The 20,583-nt window shown below is 45.3% G+C and overlaps 1 protein-coding gene across 1 annotated transcript; it reads left to right on the top strand.

The window, feature by feature from the left end:
• The first annotated feature begins 728 nt into the window (after positions 1 to 728).
• On the top strand, positions 729 to 18,635 carry Ythdf1 (YTH N6-methyladenosine RNA binding protein F1). Its single transcript, XM_052724428.1, has 5 exons — positions 729 to 1,023; positions 1,378 to 1,402; positions 2,699 to 2,778; positions 10,216 to 11,736; positions 17,351 to 18,635. The coding sequence occupies exons 1-5, from the start codon at positions 997 to 999 to the stop codon at positions 17,375 to 17,377; spliced, it is 1,680 nt and encodes a 559-aa protein (XP_052580388.1). The 5' UTR covers positions 729 to 996; the 3' UTR covers positions 17,378 to 18,635.
• The last annotated feature ends 1,948 nt before the right edge of the window (positions 18,636 to 20,583 follow it).

The following is a 20,583-nucleotide window of genomic DNA, read 5'->3' as shown; positions in this document are numbered from 1 at the left end:
TCCCTGGGACAGGAGTTACAGGCAATTGTGAGCCACCATGTGGGTGTTGGAAACCAATCCCGGGTCCTTTGTAAGAACAGTACGTAGTCTTAACCACTGAGCCATTGCTCCAGCCCTCGAATAAACCTTTTTAATGAAAGTGATATCTGCTGTGGAGTAACAGGGAGGACTGTGTGTGTGTGTGTGTGTGTGTGTGTGTGTGTGTGTGTTGGGGCGCGCGCACGGGGAGGGGAGGGGGGGGGGGTAAACAGGTTCACTGACCAAGGAGCCTGCCTGAAAGTGAATGTCTAGTGGGGTGAGTTTTGTTGGGGACTCTTTGAGGAGTGAAAAATGAGCTGAGTTTTCTCCACGAATTTGGAACCCGAAGGGGGCTGTCTAGCCTTCCTCAAAGGCCTTGTCTTTTCCTCTTGGGTGATGGAATCGGGTTCAGAATCCAACGCGAACACTGGTCACATACTGGCACTCCCCTCTTAAGCCCAGATTGTCGCAGGGCAGCCGAAGAAGCCTGCACAACACAGACAAAACTCTAGCCCCACTGGAACAGGTGTAGCTTAGCCACAGCCACCCACCTCCTCCCCAATAGGCACCGCCCCAGGAGTCCCACGTGACTCCCCGACTCGCCCCACCCCTCTCCGTCCGGCCCCGCCCCTTCAGCGCGAGACTGAGTCCCAAGCGCGAAATTCTGGGCGAGGAGCGACGACGCGCAGGCGCAATGGTGGCGACTCGACGGCGCTCCCGGCCTGCCCCGCGCGCTGACGTCGCGCAGCCTCGTCCCCGCCGCCGCGGCCGCCATTCGAGTTGGCTACCCCTCAGCTTGTCCGCTACCTCCAGCTATCGCCCGCTGTTCCGGCCCGCGTGCCCACAGCTGCCGCCGCGCCCGGCCGCGCCCGCAGAATTGGCGGCGGGGCCCGGGGCCGCGCGCGGCGTGACAGGCCCGGCCTCGCGGGAGGCCCGAGCCGGCGGCGCCCCGGTCCCGCGCCGCGCTTTTCATGAAGCATGTCGGCCACCAGCGTGGACCCCCAGGTAGGGGCGTCTCGGGACTACGGTCACGAGGCCAGGTCGTGGACAGAGGTTGTGGTCTGGGCCGCGCCGGGGACCTGGAGGCTGGGCTGGGGGTGCGGGGTCCGGGCCGGGAACCGAGAGGCCGGGTCAGGGCTTGGGTCTCCGGGCCGAGGACCTGGATACCAGGCCGGGCCGGAGTTATGGGTTCCGACGTCGGGGCCCGCTGGGCCTGGCCGTGGTCAAAGTATGGGAGAGCTGGAGGCCGGGCCGGGGTCGTATCGCCCTCTGTGGAGCATTCTGCGGATAGTAACTTTTGTGTTTCCTTTCCCGGACTGGGTGGTGTCCACCCGCATATCCTGACCTGCGGCGACGCAGAGAACAAAAGGACAAGATAATAAAGGTGAGGAGAGTTCCGGGAAGTCGACTTTGGAGGAAAACGGGGCAGCTTGTCAGTCTGTGTGGACAAGAGAAAGTCCATCAACCTTGCCTGGAATCGGAAACTTAGTTTCCTCCGTCAGTTCGGAGGAGATGAAACTTTCCATTTCCGGGATATTTGACAGATTGGAGGGAGACTAGAAAAAAAAGGCGTACCCGGAGTAGTTAAGCCCTTCCCTCTTCACTCTGCATAACAGTTACCTGGTGGGGAAGGAAATGGTGATAAGACATCCTCTCAGAGGTTAGGGGGCTAAAAGATGGTCAGTTGTCTGTTGCTAGGTAGTTGATGGCTCTTGGGGAGAGTCAGCTAGCCTGTGGGCCTCGTAGGCTCTGCCCTCCACCCTAAGTTACAGTCATTGTAAGTTTATTGTCGTCTGTGATATTCTGGCTTGTAGTAAACTCCCAAAACTCAGTCTTGCAAAGTGACACTAAATTTTTAACCAGTGTATGTTGTTGTTACTTGGGTGTAACCAAATATGGTTCATCGTGTTTTAAGGTTGGAAAAGGCCCAGCACTTTATTTACCATTCCTTCCTTTCCTTTCCTGGCTGTGCACTGTAACAGTGGAAAGTAAGTGGAGAATCAGATGATAGTGAGCTTGGGTTACAGCCCTTTCCAACTGAGCATCCTGCCCTCTTCCGGTCTCCATGCATAACTGGGCTCTTAGAGCATGTGCCCTCTGTTTGCCTGGCATAGATCTTCTGAGACCCTGTAGATTTCATTAGCTGGGGGGCAGTGGTAGAGCATTTACAGGCATATTGGAAGCCCTGGGTTCAGTCCCTACCTCTGGGGTCAGGGGGGAGCATCAAAAGTCTGGCTATAAGTTTCTTGCCATTTATTTTATTTGCAACAAAATGACCTGACCAAATTATGATTATATCTTTATAAAAATGTAATTTAATTTATGGAAAGTTGTGCAATGCCAGTCTAATTAGGCATGTAAACATCAGCTCTCAAGAGTGTGCCCATTTTGAAATAAGATCATATCTACTAAAATTTGAAAATAGACTTTACTAAGGTTCCCATGCTTAAAAGTAATTTTTTGGCCAGGCGGCGGCGGCGGCGGTGGTGGTGGTGGTGGTGGTGGTGGTGGTGGTGGTGCATGCCTTTAATCCCAGCACTTGGGAGGCAGAGCCAGGCGGATCTCTAGGCTGTAGAGTGAGTTCCAGGAAATGTGCCAAAGCTACACAGAGAAACTCTGTCACAAAAAAAAAGTTATTTTCTAAAGCCTGAAGATAATATTTTGCTACTTCTTGTTCTAGTACAAAATGGTTCTTTGCATCAGAAAGATACAGTTCATGACAATGACTTTGAGCCCTACCTTTCTGGACAGTCCAATCCGGTGAGTTTATTTTATTAGCGTATTTTTTTTTTTTTTTTTTTTAAATAATTTCGTTTGTAACACCTTTACTATCATATTTCTATTTTTCTACCCTAAACAGGAAAGAGGCAGGCTAGGAAGTATTAAAAATGATCAGTCTTAGCCGGGCGGTGGTGGCGCACGCCTTTAATCCCAGCACTCGGGAGGCAGAGCCAGGTGGATCTCTGTGAGTTCAAGGCCAGCCTGGTCTCCAAAGCGAGTTCCAGGAAAGGCGCAAAGCTACACAGAGAAACCCTGTCTCGAAAAACCAAAAAAAAAAAAAAGATCAGTCTTGAAGAGTTGATTTGAGCAGGTCTCTCTGAAAAGATCATTTTCTTCCTGTGGAACAGCACCCCATTGAAGTTGAGTACAGGCAGACTTCTAGTTGACCTTCAGCACTTGTGGGCAGCGGACAGAGCGCTTTTTTTTTTTTTTTTTTGGTTTTTCAAGACAGGGTTTCTCTGTGTAGCTTTTCGTCTTTCCTAGAACTCACTTAATAGCCCAGGCTGGCCTCGAACTCACAGAGATCCACCTGGCTCTGCCTCCTGAGTGCTGGGATTAAAGGCGTGTACCACCACCACCACCACCACCACCACCACCACCACCACCACCACCTGGCCAGAGAGCTTTTTTTTATGTTGTAAAGGAGTGTGTGGTTCCCCGAAGCTTTGTGCTGTGTTCATTTTGTCTCTGGAGAGTTGGAGTTATGATCTAGGAGAGTAGATTAGTAGATAGTGTAACAGACCCCTTCCTTTTCTGTGCATCAGGTGACTTGCCTTCCCTGAACCTTAGTTTCCTGTTGTTTGAAAAAGAATAATAGAACTGCTCTTAGGATTGTTGGAAGATTGGCATTAGAAAGGGTGTGTAAAGCACCCAGAGTACCGATATGGTACAACAAGCTTCAAGGGCCTATGTTCTCAGGTATTTCAGGATTTCTTACCTTTGGCACCATAAAACACCCCCCCCCCCTTTCATTTTCATGTGTATGTATGGGCACAGGTGTGTGTCTGTTGAGGTGGGGTGGGTGGGGGGATCGAATGCACGTACAGGCCTGATGTTAATGTCCTATCATCTTTCTACCTTCTTCAATGATGCACGGTCTCTTAAACCCAGAGCTTGCCAATGTGGCTAAGTCTCAATTGCTTTGGGAATCTCCTGTCTTTACAAGTAGGCCACCACACTCACCTGGCATTTACATGGGTTTGGGGGGGACTCAAACTCTCAAACTCTGGTCCTAATGCTTGGGTGGCAATCATTTTAAATTGAGCCATCCCCCCAGCCAAGACTTTTATTTTTTAAGTGTGTGTGTGGGCTTGAGCATGGGTGTGTGTACATGCACAGGTAACCTGGTAGTCTAGAAGAGGTTGTTAGATCCTCTGGAGCTGGAGGTACAGGTGGTTGTGAGCTGCCTACCTAGGTGCTGGCAACTGAACTGTGGTCCTCTGTAAGAGCAGCAAGTCTCAACCTCTGAGCCATTTCTCTAGCCCTAGACAATTAAACATTTTTTGTATTTATCCTTTGAATATTTCATATGTACATACAGTATATGTTGATCAAAGCAATCTCACACTTCCCCAGCATGCTCCTTCTACCTTCATGTCCTCTCTTTCCCCTGACCTACTCGGCCCATGGGCATTTTATGCCAAAGCATTGTTTTGGCTGTTCCCTGCACTGTAGGATCACCAGTTATTATCCCTCCACCCACTAGATTCTCTAGCTTCCCACAAAAATTGTCTGCAAGAAGTCTTCTGGCAATAGAATTGCCCTGGTTAAAAGCCATCAGCAAGCTTGGCATGGTGGTACACACTTTTAATCCCTGTACTCAAAGGTAGAGGCAGTTGGATCTCTTGAGTTCAAGGGCAGACAGGACTGTGTAGTGAGACCTGTCTCAAAACAAAAAAACAAAAAACCATAGGCAATTTGAAATTTAGGTTTAACCATAGTGACTGCTACTTTTAAACGCATGCTGCATATTTAGAGTAAAGCAAGATTTTGCCTGGTCCTTGTACTGGAAGGAAATGGGTTACCTGCCTTGTTTTTTTATTTTATTTTATTTTTTTTTCTCCTTATCTGCCCCTTCTAGATCATCTTAGAGCATTTTACAACTTTTCTCCATCTTCCTTCCCACCGCATTCAGTGTATCAGAAGCCCAAGAGTCTGAAGGAGCCTTAACCTGTAGGGTTGTATATTTTTGCCCCTGAATATCTGGGCACTATGGAGTTGCAGAGCTGACTTGGCTTTAGTCATGGGCTGTTGGCCATGGCAAGGACAAGAAATTAAACCTATTCTTTTCAATATCGTATTTCCTGGTTTTCTTAGTAGTGGTATGTACCAAATATTAGCTAAAACAAGGAACTAGGGTTGCTTTATTACATTTGAAATGTGTTTTTATAAAGTAGGAACTCATGGAGGGTTTTTTAAAAAGTGGAGTTGATTCCCTCCGCCCCCTGCTGTCAGTTGTGTGGCACTGCAGTCTTCTCTTGCAGAAGCCATGAAAAGGAACATTCTTCAAGGTAGCACTCCCAGTGAGTAGCTTTAAAGTGGCTCTTTGGTATCTGTATGTTCAGATGTGTACTTTTAGCAAAGTACTTAACTAGCACATTAAGAGTAAATGTGTGCTCCTGATGGCAGATTTTCTAGAAATGCCCAACTTTATTAAGAGGTAGGTAGGAAGTGGCAGCACAGGAAGCTTTCAGGCTTAAGAATGAAACAGCTGAGGACCAGCCTGATGACCATTTACCTGTTTGGAGAAGCTGGAGCCTTTAGTCATTCTTCAGGTGTCTTTTGTCTTTCATGTTGCTTGTTTCTTCATTTGGGGCCAAAATGCCATCTGCCTCCCTGCTTTCTGTAGTACATCCTTGTGCCCAAAGATGGTTCAAAATGCTTGATAGACACTGTCACTTGTGTTGTTTCATGTGGCCACATTGAAATTTGTACCTCTGTATTCATTTGTGAGGAACTGCTGGCCTTGGGAGTTCTTAGCTTATCTTGAAAATTGAGCGTTGTTTTTTGTTTGTTTTGTTTTGTTTTTGTTTTTGTTTTTGTTTTTTTTTAGCAGCACGGTGTGATGGAGACCATTGTTTTGTTTTTTTTAGTCAGGCTTTTTGTGTGTGTTTTTTTTTTCACCTGCAGCCCAGAGTGAAGTTAAATAATGCTGTGCCTTGTTAGGGCGTATGCAGCCTCTGTTGTTTGTGAAGATCTGGGAGAAACTTGATACCTGGGTTACTGCCATGTCTAGGCAGTTCTGATAGGCTCAGGATTAGCACATATGTGCCTGGCTATCAAGCCTGTGTCTGGCTTAGATTTTTGTGGTTAAGTTTCCTTAAAAAGTCCAGTAGTGGTACCCAGTAAAGAGGGATTTGCTACCACTACAGCTTCCCAGAGAGGCAGTGAAAGGATGCAGTGGGTCTTTTCTTGCTCCTTAGTAAATTGCTTAAACAGATAAAGAAATTCCTTATCAGAAACTGCTGTCTCCGAATGTTGATCAGCCAGATAAGGGACTGACATTTTAGTCTCAGAAGGATCAGGATCAGCTTTGAAGAAAGACGAAGAAAGTGCCTAGCTGAGTCAGTGTGTAGTGTTCAGGTTTTTCTCTAAAATTTCCTCTGTCTGTGGTTATCTCCTGAAACAAATGTGGTCCTGCTGATTGACAGAGCAGTTCCCAGGAGTCCTAGTCACTTGGTCACTTTTTAGCTTTGCCCTCAGTGCTTTCCTTTCACATAATTGATTTGATTTAGTGAAGTGCATGTGTCTCAGCATGCTCCAGAGATGATCTGCTGGGCTTGGAAGAGACTGTCCTACATCTCCTTCCAGTGTCAGTCACCCAGATGGTCTCAGAATTCTTTCCTTCTCGGGAAAAGGGCAGAGGAAGTGTTCTCCTCATTCAGAGTTGTCGTGTGTGTGTGTGTGTGTGTGTGTGTGTGTGTGTGTGTGTGTGTGTGTGTCCCCCCGTCCATCCCCGATCCCTCTCATAAGGTAATTAAACTTGGAATTTTATTTTTTAAAGTTCTTAATTCTAGAACAGATTTATGGCTTTATTATACTTTACTGTTTCCGAATAACCTAGGGATAACAGCCATGGTCATAATAAATTCTCTTTAATTCTTTAGGATATCTATTTTGTTTATCTAATTTTCCCAGTTATCAGGAGGAAGAGACCTAAGAGTTCCAAGTTGTATTGTCATCTGTCAGTGACCTCTGGCTTTCCCTGGAAGATGTGTTTGCCTCCCTTGTGTGGTCTGTTGTACCCAGGCTTTGATTAGAAGTCTTAGATATGGTACTACCCAGTAGTCTGGTAAGAGCTGTGGGAACCCAAGTGTTCTTACTCAGAGGTGTTTATAAGTGAAGAACAACTTTTGGTTTTGCTTGTGTAACTTGGTTTATTCAGCTGTGTCTCTGATAAACCACTTCTTCCTGGTAGCTTAGACTACCCTGTGGAGCCACCAAGCCAGAAGAGACTGTCTTGCCTGGGGCATTTATAAGTGAATGTAAACCCAAGCTTGTTCCTGGCTATACAGAGGAAGGTGGAGGACTTGGACAGACTCTGCATGCTTTGCTAGCAGCCCCAGTGTATTTCCAGGGTATATTTGAAGTAAGTTGTTGCATATCTAGACTAGAACAGGCAGCATATACTAAAGACTGATGGGAACCACTTCCTTCCCAGGAAAGGTATATATCATGAACTGACTAACATTCAGCCTGGCTTACAGAGTTGCGGAAACAGCGACTACAGGTTTCCTCTGCATAAAATGGCCTGGTTGAGATAGCTTCACAAAGTAGCCTGTTGCTTCACATTCAGAAATTGAAAGGAAATATGATAGATGTAATAGGAATAGGTCTGTCAGTGGGGTTGAGATAAAAACTGGAATTGGGCTAAAGTACAGTTTCACAGTGCCTGTGGCCTCTCAGGATAGAGAGAATTAGGAGAAGTGAGGCTACTGATTCAAAGGGAGAGGGAGGGTGTGGCTCGGTGTTTGGGCAACCTGGATGCCTGCAGCACTTTTCAGGAGACCTTAGTAAACAATGGCCTTTTTATCTGTGATTTTACCTTTTCTGTGGGATTTAATTTTATCATTGCTTATTCCATCCTCCATCTGACAACTCAAGCAGTGAGGTCTCCCATGGCTGTGCCTTCTGGGCTGCTGACTGCTTTTCTTCTCTGCTGCCTCGCTGCCTCTGTCCTACATGTGTATTTCTACATGTACATTTTTAGTTGAATCATCACACCCTTGTCTTGAGGTGGGATGATTTTTTGCAGAGAAAGTTACCTAGGATCTTTGTGTGAGGATCTGAAAGAAGCACGATTTTAGGATTTGGGATGCGATGTTAGGGACGTGTTGTGCTTGAATCTACTGTATTGAAGTAGCATTTCAACAGTACAGGCTGGGGAATAGTGGGGGCTACCTCTTGTGTGGTGTTGAGTATGTGTGGGCTGTTTGTGTAGCTCTATTTGTAACCTGTGTGCTATGTCTGTTCTTTGAATGGCTTTGAGAGATATGCTGAATGTGTTGGATCATAATCCTAAATTGTGTCAGTCTCAAATAAGGCTTAAGTATATAAGTCAGAGTGACTGGAGCATCTTTTCTGAATCCTTATTGCTGTTTCTCTGTTGGTTTGATGCCTAGTGGGTTAGAATGTCATACCACTATCTTCCCTTCTATTTGCCTTTCTCATTCATTAAAGTGGTTACTGAGGTAGGCCAGTCTTCCTTTGTATCCATGAAAGGAATCTGTATGATTGCCTCACAGAGGAAGGCTTCTTCTTCCCAGACCTCATTGATTTCTTCCTCCTGTCCCTGCTGCTCAAACTCCTTTGAAAGAGTGCTGGGAGGAGGCACACAACAGGAGGTTGCAGTGGAGGAGCCAGAATCACCGAAATCCTTTCACGAGAAGATGAACTCAAGTTTTTTTCATGTTTATAGAATATTTATGATGACCCGCTTGTAGTTGCTAAAAGTTTTCATTAACAGGGAAATAGTTACTTCATGTTAAGTGATAGTTCTGAAATGGTGTGGTGCCAAGTGGAACTTTCTTACTTCACTAGACATGTCTACCTGAGCACAGGTTGCCACTCTAGGAAGATATCTTCATTTACCTCACTGATGCTTCACTTTCAGAGATTGAAAAGAAATACAGTGGAGGTAATAGAAACTGGTCTGTCAGTAGGGTTGAAGTAAAAACTGAAATTGAACCTAAAGCAACTCTGTTATGGTGCCTGTGGACCGTGTGTGGGTAGGGCCTGATTTTGACCAAACCTCAGCTAAGTGTCTCCAAAGACATGTTATCCTAAAGCTGCCAACTCCCAAGTCTACACCTGCAGCCTAGGTAACTCCTTAGAGGTGTCGAAAGGCAACTAGGTCAAGATGGGAAGCATTCCATCCTCTCTCATATCATTCTGCCCTGTAACCTATCCCTTAAAGCCACTCTCAGAAGCTCCTTCTGCAGATAGAGTTAGGGCTTAGGAAGACTCATAGCAGGGTTCTTAAACTCCAAGGACTTGATATTGGCAAAGGTGTTGGAACCAGCCAGGGAGCCCGTGTTCTCCTCTGAGCACCCATGAGTGTGCCCAGGAAACCATGAAATGTGAAGGACAAACCCTTAGAAAACCCCAGCTGGGGTAGCTATCAGGAATGTTGTATAGAAAAGGGTCTTAAAGAGTGACCTTGAATACCAATGCCCGGGTGTGTCAGTAGGGCCAGTGAGCTGGTCCTAATTGACTGTCGGAGCCATCTCAGTGCACTGTCCTCATGCTTTGCTCTGTTATCAGTGTTCATTTATAAACATTACTGCTGCAGGCCTGGGTTGGATTTCTCTGATGGTGAAAGCAAAAGGATGATTTGGCTGGGTCATATCACCTGAGTTCAGGTCATTTCACCTGAGTTCAAATACAAAGGAGGCTTTATATTTTTATATTTTGATTTTTTTTTTTTTTTTTTTTTTTGGTTTTTCGAGACAGGGTTTCTCTGTGCAGCTTTGCGCCTTTCCTGGGACTCACTTGGTAGTCCAGGCTGGCCTCGAGCTCACAAAGATCCGCCTGGCTCTGCCTCCCAAGTGCTGGGATTAAAGGCGTGCGCCACCACCGCCCGGCTTATTTTGATTTTTGAGACAGGGTTTCTCTGTAGCCCTGGCTGTCCTCAAACTCAGAGATCCTCCTGCTTCTGCCTCCTGAGTGCAGGGATTAGAGGCATGGGCCACCACTACCCAGCGAGGCTTTATATTTTGAGGCAACAGCTTGGGTTGCATTTGTTACCAAATTTTCTGAGTCTGACTTTTGTTTTGACGTTGGTAACCATAGCTTTCTTTTAGGAAAAAATAATCTTGTGCTATATTAGGCTTATTTCTGCTCTGCCTATGTATGAGGTGGTTGGCATAACAAACTGTATGACAGGAATCTAACTTACCACCTATTTTGTTTTTACAGAGTAACAGTTACCCCTCGATGAGTGATCCTTACCTGTCCAGCTACTATCCACCATCCATTGGATTTCCTTACTCCCTCAGTGAGGCACCATGGTCCACTGCAGGGGACCCTCCCATCCCATATCTCACTACCTATGGACAACTTAGTAATGGAGACCATCACTTCATGCATGATGCTGTTTTTGGGCAGCCTGGGGGTCTGGGGAACAACATTTACCAACACAGATTTAATTTTTTCCCTGAAAACCCTGCATTCTCAGCATGGGGGACAAGTGGTTCTCAGGGGCAGCAGACTCAGAGCTCAGCCTATGGGAGCAGTTATACCTACCCACCAAGCTCCCTTGGTGGCACAGTTGTTGATGGGCAGACAGGTTTTCACAGTGATACCCTCAACAAGGCCCCTGGGATGAACAGTCTGGAGCAGGGCATGGTTGGCCTGAAGATTGGGGATGTTACCACCTCTGCAGTTAAGACAGTGGGTTCAGTTGTCAACAGTGTGGCACTGACTGGTGTCCTTTCTGGCAATGGTGGGACAAATGTAAACATGCCAGTTTCAAAACCAACTTCATGGGCAGCCATTGCCAGCAAGCCTGCAAAACCGCAGCCTAAGATGAAAACAAAGAGTGGGCCAGTAGTGGGGGGTGCATTGCCACCTCCACCTATAAAGCATAACATGGACATTGGTACTTGGGATAATAAGGGCCCTGTTCCAAAGACCTCGGCCCCCCAGCAAACACCATCCCCCCAGGCTGCCCCACAGCCCCAGCAGGTAGCTCAGCCTCTCCCTGTTCAGCCCCCACCCTTGGTCCAGCCACAGTATCAGAGCCCTCAGCAGCCACTTCAACCCCGCTGGGTGGCTCCTCGAAATAGAAATGCAGCATTTGGGCAGAGTGGAGTGGCCAACAATGACAGTAACTCTGTTGGAAACGCCCAGCCTACTTCTGCCCCAAGTGTAGAATCCCACCCTGTCCTGGAGAAACTGAAAGCTGCCCACAGCTATAACCCTAAAGAGTTCGACTGGAATCTTAAGAGTGGGCGGGTGTTCATCATCAAGAGCTATTCTGAGGACGACATCCACCGCTCCATCAAGTACTCCATCTGGTGTAGCACTGAACATGGCAACAAGCGCCTGGATGGCGCCTTCCGCTCCATGAGCAGCAAGGGGCCTGTTTACCTACTCTTCAGTGTCAATGGGAGTGGACATTTCTGTGGGGTAGCAGAGATGAAGTCCCCTGTGGACTACGGCACCAGTGCTGGAGTCTGGTCCCAGGACAAATGGAAGGGGAAGTTTGATGTGAAGTGGATTTTTGTCAAGGATGTACCCAATAACCAACTGAGGCACATCAGACTTGAGAATAATGACAACAAACCTGTCACAAACTCCCGTGATACACAGGAGGTACCCTTAGAAAAAGCAAAACAAGTGCTGAAAATTATTGCTTCCTATAAGCACACAACCTCCATTTTTGACGACTTTTCTCATTATGAGAAGCGCCAGGAGGAAGAGGAGGTGGTGCGCAAGGTAAGTTGTCCTTAGGCACCTGTTAAGCAGGTGTCTGTCTGCATGCCAGGTGACCTGCACAGCAAGCTGGAGTGTAATGGGCAGTCTGTTGATGGTCCGGTGATATGTTCCCAGCTAGCCTTAGAGCAGTCTGAGACAGTACAAGTGTCACCTCTTAACTTAGCTATCACATCACTGGGATGAACCAGTGGTATGTTTGAGTAGATGTCAATAAAAATCTGTTACTTAACTATTATGAGACATGTAATCTGAACCACTGTGTACATACTTAAGAACAGAATGCAGGGAAGCTACTTCTGAACATGATCTTGGTTCTTTCTAGCTTCTGTCCAGTCAAGCACTCTTAGAAATTGGTGTTCATGTGGCGCCAGGGAGGCCAAGGAGACTACTCATGTAGTAGGCATTGCTGTGCCTTAATGTCCCACCTGCCCAAGCATTCATGTTTGAACACTGCATGTAGTAGTTAGAAGCTCTGGGCCTAAAGGTCATTTTCTGTTTTCCTTATAGGAACTCAAAGGGCCTGCAGTTTGGGGAAGCTTAAACCCACATCATCTAAGTACTAAGAATGGGGGGAATCAGGGAGGGGAGCAGACTTGGGATCCAGATGTTTTATAGTTAATGATTATGGTTATATGGCTAGGTCCATTTAGCTGGGAATGGTCCTAACTGATGTGAGGCCATTTGCTCTTCAGAACAGAAATGGTTTTCAGAAATGAGACAAATGGTCTCAATATGTATTATGAAGCTTTTATTACCCAAGAGCATTCATCCTGAGATTCTCCTTTCTTTCATGAAATGTCAGTCAGCATGGGCGGGTAATCATTGGATTGTCTTCCAATCTTTTTGTTCTCTGAGTTAGATGACTTGCTTGTGTGAATAAATAAGTAAATATTTTGAGCGAAGTGTAGAGAAGGCCAGGTGGTAATACTGCTGATAGTACCATTAAGTTAACCCTCATCCCAAGTAGTGATAAAGCATTAAGGAAGGGATAACATTTATTTCCATAACTGAAATTATATAGGTTTAGCTTTTTAGGTATAAAATAACAGGCATTCCTTAACAGTAACATACATTCTTAGAAATGGGTTGTTAGTGACTTTGTTCTGCTAGCATCATTACACACACACACACACACACACACACACACACACACACACACACACACACAAAACACCAAAGATGCCAGGGGGCTGGGGAGATGGCTCAGTGGTTAAGAGCCCTGACTGCTCTTCCAGAGGACCCAGGTTCAATTCCCAGCACCCATGTGGCAGCTCACAACTGTCTGTAGCTCCAGTTCTAGGGCACTTGACACCTGTGGCAAAACAACAATGCACACACAAAAATATAAAAGTAAATAAATTTAAAAACAACAACAAAAGAAACCAAAGATCCCTGGGACATCTATAGATCAGACCATCTGGAACCACTGTCTTAGCACAATATTGTTAGTGCAGCATCTGCCTGCATTAAAACAGGAATAGTGAGTGAAACTTAGGTCCTTTTATGTAGTGGCTAGCTATTGGCCCTTTAAAGTAGTGGCTAGCTATTTGTGTGCACATGTGTTTATGCTCAGTTTTCCTTTACTGAATCTTTAGAGTTCCATTAAAATGCACTGGGTGGGGCTGGAGAGATGGTTCAGCGATTAAGAGTATAGGCTGCTATTCCAGACCACCTGGGTTTAGTTCTCAGCACTCATATGACAGCTAACAACTGGGACTCCTGTCTTATGGGATCTGACACCCTCTTCTGGCCTCTGAGGGGACTGTACTCATGTGGTCTGTAGACCTATACATTGAGGCAAAATACTCGTACACATAGAAATAAATCTCAAAAAACAAAACAAAAGAAAAATCAGTTCTTTAAAAAATGAACTAGATCTTGGAGATTGGTGCTAAGCTTAGGGATAAAATTCTGCCCCTCATCTGGTTGTGTCTTAAAAATTCTAATATCTTTTTTTCTAACTGTACACCTGAATTTTGTTAAGTTTTTATATGTATGCCTTCATGAGTTTACATGCATCATATGTGTACAGGTGCTTGCAGAAGTAAGACAAGGGTGTCAGATCTCCTGGAACTAGAGTTAGAGGTGGTTGTGAACTTCCTGATGTGGGTGCTGGGAACCAAACCCAGTCCTTGCCAAAAGCAGTGTTAGCCCCTAATTCTACCATCTTATACTATTTTCTTTCTTTCTTTTTTTAAAATTTATCTTTATTTTATTTGCATTGGTGTTTTGCCTGCATGTATGTCTATGTGAGGGTGTCAGATCTTGGAGTTACAGACAGTTGTTAGCTGCCATGTGGGTGCTGGGAATTGAACCCATCTCCTCTGGAAGAGGAGTCAGTGCTCTTAACCACTGAGCCATCTCTCCAACCCCCTAGTTCTACCATCTTAAAACTTAAATTATAAACTTGGTTCTTAGACAGCAGTGTCTGTCAGATCTCTGGTTAACTCTGTGGTCTTGTGATAAGCCTTTGAGTGACCTGCAGGCATTACAAGCAATTGGCATTTGGTCAGGATCCCTGGTGGTCCTTATACCTTTTGAAGTATACTAGAGGTCATCCTGAAGAGCATCTTAAGGAGGACTGGTGACTCTTACCCAAACTGTGATAGCCCAGCCACAAAGCTTTTTATCCATGGAGTTGAATGTTAAATTTTGTTATTGAAGAAGACAAATGAATAGTCTGATTATTGAAAAATTATTCTAGCGGAATTTTAAGCATCTCTTTACCCAGTTGTGGGACAGTCCTTAGATGATTCATACTTTTGCTGTGCCTTATGCCAGCTGCCTACCAGGTATTCCATTTTCCCTCCCAGGAGGCTGGGCTATTGGTTTATCTAGGAGTTGGAATCTCAGGTGTCTTGGGATTGAGTCTGGGCTGCTGAGGAATGCCATTTCATCTTAAGAATGAAGTAGGAAGCTGGGCATGGTGGCACACACCTGTAATCCCAGCACTCAGGAGGCAGAGGTAGGTGGATCTCTGTGTGAGTTCCCTGTCTCAAAAAAAAAAAAAAAGTGAAGTGGGATAGAGTGAAGAGCTTCTTCCTCTGGGCTAAAATGTGCCTGCAAAATGTTTGAGGCCCCTTTAGACACCCCCCCCAGGTTCTCCTTACCTGAGGACAGACCATCTTATATTCATCATTAATAGTTAGACCTTACCACTTTTAAGTAACATCTGGTGTTTAGAAAGCAAAACATAGCTAACAACTTCAGTTTCCCTTTCAGAGTTTTCCTGTCCAGCTATAAATATGAAAATATGCTAATCTCTCTCTCTCTCTCTTTCTCTTTCTTTCATTTTTCGAGACACGGTTTCTCTGTGTAGTTCTGGCTGTTCTGGAACTCACTTTGTAGACCAGGCTGGCCTTGGTTCTAATAACTTGGGTCCGTTCTCCTCTCCCCCCCCCCCCCCCCCCCCCCACTATATAGCTCTGGCTAGTCTTGGACTCACAGAGATCTATCTGCCTCTATCTCTTAAGCACTGGGTGCTGAGTACGTTGGTTTTTGTTGTTTTGTTTTTGAGATAGGGTCACAGATACCTTGATTTTTTTTTAAATTTATTTTTACTTATTACATTTTACACATTTGTTTGTGTGTAAAATATTGGTTTGATTCGTTCCTTTTGTCGTGTGGGTCCTGGGGATCAAACCTAGGTTGTCAGGCACGTGTCCTAGCCTGCTGAGCCACCTTGCCATCCCTATACAGTTTTGTTTAATCTATAAACAGGCTTTTCTTAGAATATTTAAAATAGTGACAGTTGAGTGTTCTGCATAATATCTACTGGTTGGAAATACCTAAAATGTTCTGACCCTAGTCTGACAGGCCTCAGGGATATGTCACATACACATTTAGCTGATCAGCCTTTGACTTTGGAGACTGGGTAGAGAATTTAAGGAGCATACTCAAGCATGTTTGCTGGACCTCTAAGGATGACCTGTACTTCCTCTTTCAGCAGTGCCTCACCCCCCTCTCAATAAAGTTTATGAGTAATGTTACTTCTTTAAAGAGCTAGTGGCAGACTTTGTAGCCATTGATAGGGCTGAAGGCTGAAGGAGCCAGGCATTGTCTCCCTCCTCCAGATGCTTTACTAGCAGCCATTGCACTCAAGGGAGACAGGCTTCTGCTTGAAGAGAATTTTCCTCTTTACACTTCATGGTTGAGGGTTACAAATTCTTATTAGTAATCCACCTACTCATTGATCTAGGTGCTTTGCCACTTCCTTGAGATTAGAGCCACACAGAGGTGTGAGAGGAACACTCACAGTGGCAAGGCCTCACTTTGGACTTTGGTTAGTAGTCATCTCTGTGCCTGGCATATATTTAGTTCAGCTTAGCCCCAAAGAAAAGTACAGGTGTTACTCTCATACTCTTGAGTGTAGTTAGGTGCGGTGACACATACCTGTGATTCCAATGCTTAGGAGGTTTGGCCAGGAGGATCAGGAGTAGTTCAAGGTCAGCCTTAGGTACGTGAAACCCTGTCTCAAAACAAAATCCAAACTGAGCAAACTGTGTGGGTACTTTGCTAGCAGCTTTCTCTTAGTACACACCTAGGATGACCATACTAGGAACCCAACCTTTAACCTCTAGGTGTAGTATTTATGCTCTTTCACCAGTAACATGAATGACAGTGGTGGCACATGAGGGAGAATGGGAATGGTGTGGGTGTGTGTGTGGGTGTGAGAGAGACAGACAGACAGAGCAGGCAGGCAGGCAACATGACTGCTTTACAGAGGATCTTAGAAGGGTTAGGACAGAACATAGTACTTGGTGTGTGGGTGTAGTGCATGCTCCTTGCATCAGAGACACTCTTTGTCATGGGCTGAATTTAGATGCTGCATTGTTAGGAAAGACAAGGTGGCTTCTAAACCCACTGATCAGAAACCAGGCAGGCAAACGGCAGGAAAGAGTTGTGTGTAAGTCTCAGATTAATGTGTCATGCATGCTGGGGGTAGGGAGCTGGCTGTAGAAGTAGGGGGTTAGCCCAGTTGAGTTATGCCCTGATTTGGTCACTACTGCTGGAGGCCAGCGGGAACTTGAGCTGGTGCAAAGGGCTTTAACTAGATGGATCTAGCTTGTCTTCCTGCCCTTCTACTTAGCCCTGACTTGGACCTTACTTTTAGCCTGTTGGATAGACTTTGGTGTTCTCTGAGTCATTGGTTTGTTAAAATGAGAGAAAATTTAAGAAAATTATTCCTGTGTAGCAGGCATGCTGGAGTGCCCTGTGCACACCAGTCCTCCCCTTGAGTGCAGATGCTTTACATAGTTCTACTATGTTTCTTTAGTTACATAATTGGCACATGAGGGAGAGCTGGCTGGGTTGGGGGAGGGGAGGCATGAGATGAGTGGCTAGGGGACACACGATTAGACACAACCCCATGCCTTCTGTGCAGAGGGCCTTCCTGAGAGAGGATAGGACAGTGTGTGGTGCTTGAATATAAATGATGACCCCTGCCCTGGTCTGTGGGACCAGACTCCTTGGTAGTTCAGAACCAGGTCCACAGGGATTACCAAACAAACACACATCCCCATCTTTGGCTGCAACCTATGAAGTGGCCTCAGGCCTCACCTTTGTGTGCCTTTACCTGCAAATCATGAACTAACCTTTTCTCTTCTTTTTGCAGGAAAGGCAGAATCGAAACAAACAATAAGGACAAACCATTTTGTTTTTGGTTAATGGTTGACTTTGAAAACAGAGTTTTAAAGCTGTATGCTTGGTGCTGTCTCCGAGTCAGCTCCAGTGTCGTCCTCGTGCGGGGTTGATTGTTGCATCTTTATCTTTGTAGTTCATTTTTGCCAGATGGATCTGCATTCATTTGTATTTTTCTATGTATTATAATATTGTAGAACTCACTAATAAAGGAGTATTTTGTTTGTCAGCTTATCAGTCAGATTGACCTAATGCAAAATATAAATATTCTTCAAAACAAAGCACCTAATACATCCCAAAGATATTTTTATTTTGGCAGAAATTATGTTCTTACTCTTATATCCAGTCACTTAATATCCCTATAGGATATTTCATATTTCTTGCCCTCTACTGCTTTACAGTAAACAAAGAGCCCATTCAGCATGTGCTGTTGACGTCTCCTCACAGTACTGAAGTGGCTTGCCATTTTATTATCTGTGGTATCCATCAGAATGCTAACCTGCCCTTTTGAGTTTCCTACTAGACAGATAACTTTTAGTTTTCAAGTGTGACCACAGCTGTCATTGGAGAAGCTGTCCATAGTTCAGTGCCCACACAGAGCGCTCTCCTTTGCCACCATCTGCCACTGCATGAGGTTGGGGCTGTGTGGCAAGGAACTAGAAGGTGTTTTAAGTCTGGTTCAGCATTGTGACATTCTTAGTTGTTTGCAGATCATTTTTAGTCGTCCTCTTTCTTCACTTGAGAATCCTGATGCTGTCTTAAGTTTTTATACCAGTAACGCTAAGCTTTAAATGTAGGATCTGATAGTACAGGCAGTGTGATGGATGCTGCTGCCAACTGTAAATTTCACTGTGTGTCTAATTTTTTTTTCCTGTTGAATGGGTGAAAAAAAAGCAAAAACAAAAAATTCTTTAGAAAACGAATTTGCTATCATGTTTTGTGGAATGAGGAGCCGTGGAGGAGCTCACTGCCACCTGGAGTTGGAGTTAGCATGAAAGTGGTGCTCATGCCCGACGCCCTCGCATACTGAATCTGCACGCGCCCACTGTAGAGGATCCTTACTGTCTTAGAGAGCAGATACCTTCTAAAACTATTTACTCCAAAAGACCCTCTCCGTTACCATTTAAGCTGTATTATTTAGACTTGTATTTAGAACGTGTCACTTCCTTGAGCTGTTACTGCCTGTACGGAGTCGTGGACAACATCGGATACCTGTCCTCTAGGAGAATACAAGCCTTAATAAACACCTGTTGAGCAAGCTTGTGTGTTCTTGTCTTCCCTGCTGCATGTGTCTTGTTTCTGTTATATCTGCAAATCTGTGGAGTCTGCTCTAAGCAGTGGAAGCCAGAGGCTACAGTTTTGCTTACCCCTGGGGTACTGAAAGGACAGAGGAACTTTCATAGTTCCATCTATAGGATTTAGGATTCAGTCCCCCAACCTTGTGAGAATTTGCAGATGCTAACAAAGGTGGAAGAACTCTGTTTAGCAGCCAGATACCACCTAGCTTGCACAGCTGTCCCCAGAATGATACTCTTTGATCTCTCCCTTACCATCTTCATTCTTTTTTTTTTTTTTTTTTGATTTTTCAAGACAGGGTTTCTCTGTGTAGTCCTGATTGTTCTGGAACTCACTTTGTAGACCAGGCTGGCTTCAAACTCACAGAGATCCGCCTGCCTCTGCCTCCCCGGTACTGGGATTAAAGGTATGTGCTGCCACCACCTGGCACATTCTTATATTTTCAAGTTATAAGCGTTAGTTGTCCCTCTAGTAACTAAATCCTACATACTAAGACATTTAGACCGTGTGTGGAGGTCAGAGGACAACTTGTGGGTGATCCAAGTTTATTTCTTGCACCATCTGGGTTCCAGGGATCAAACTCAGGTCATCAGGTTTGGAGCCAGTACCTTTACCCACTGAGCCATCTTACCCCTTAATGTTTGTTCACAGCATTTTTCTTGCAGGGGAAAACTGTAAATGAAACCCACAAATTCAAGCTTTAGTATGGTTAACCTCCCCCCCCCCCCCCCCCCCCCCCCCCGCCTTTGTGGAAATGGTCTTGTGTAAACCAGATTGGTGTTGAATTCCCAATCTTCTGGTCTCTACCTCCCAGCTGCTGGGATTACAGGCTGTGCCTCCATGCCAGTCTATAGCTGTTCATTTTGACACGTGATTCAGATAGATAGAGAACCTGGACATGTTTTTTCATGCTTTCCCAAACACTAGCTGCCTCTACCTGGAAGATTACGGCTGGCAAGGAAACAGTGAGTACAGGAGTCTCTTTAACTTATCTGTATTGCAACTCCAAAATACTTCCTGTATTTTAGAAAGTAGCTTGTAAAGCAGGTATGGTTTATATTCTCACTTGTGTGACTTACATGTGTGTAGTCCTTGAGATCCAAAGGTGAGGAATTCCTGGTTTTGAGAGCAATTGACTGAGAAGTACACAGAGGTATGGGCTAAGAACAGGATATCCTCTGTGGGATGATTGGAGAACTCTTTCCATGGGTGAGGTGAGCAGGATCAATGCTGGAGGTGGTGACAGAGACTCTAGCTAATGGTGATTGACTGGTTTTTGTGTCATGACTAGACAGTGCTCTTGCCCCCTTATCCCTTTTATGTGGAGTCAGGATGTAGGCCACTGGGGAGGGGAACCTGAAGGCTCAGGCTTGTTCTGTGAACTTCAGTAATTAACACCGTACTTTGTGAGAGACTGTGTTGGCATTACTAATGCCCTTACTGTTACATTTCCAGAAGCCAGATTTAACCTCTGACTGTCTCCAAAGCACACAAACCTTTAGCAAGGTGTGTTGGTTGAAGTCTGTCTCTAGACACTACTTAGAGGGCCTATGGTGCTGGCTATCACGTCTGCTGCCCTTCACTGGGTAAGCTGGAGGGCACATGATGGACATGCTCAACTTGAATGCATTTTTGGACCGCGGACTCTTAGTTGGCCATCTGTTGTCCCTCTTGGATCCTTGACATCCAGAATTGGTGAACTCTTCCATCACTTAGGACAGAAATCTCTCTGGCCAAAGACACATGAGAAAGGAATTAGTTGTCACTGCTGTGTTTCATAGGTCGGTAGACGTTGCCTTATAACTCTAAAGAAATGGTTTGTCTTTTACCTTGTTCTGCAGGAAACAATGTGGATGTGGAACAGTAGTCCCAGACTCTACAGCAATGTATGCAAATAAATTGTGTGATTTT

Source organism: Peromyscus californicus, unplaced genomic scaffold (assembly GCF_007827085.1).
Source record: "Peromyscus californicus insignis strain IS unplaced genomic scaffold, ASM782708v3 Scaffold_7__1_contigs__length_154581171, whole genome shotgun sequence".
In the NCBI taxonomy this organism is placed as follows: Eukaryota; Metazoa; Chordata; class Mammalia; order Rodentia; family Cricetidae; genus Peromyscus; species Peromyscus californicus.
Note: the sequence above shows the minus strand (reverse complement) of the source record. Positions and strands in the feature narration are given on the sequence as shown.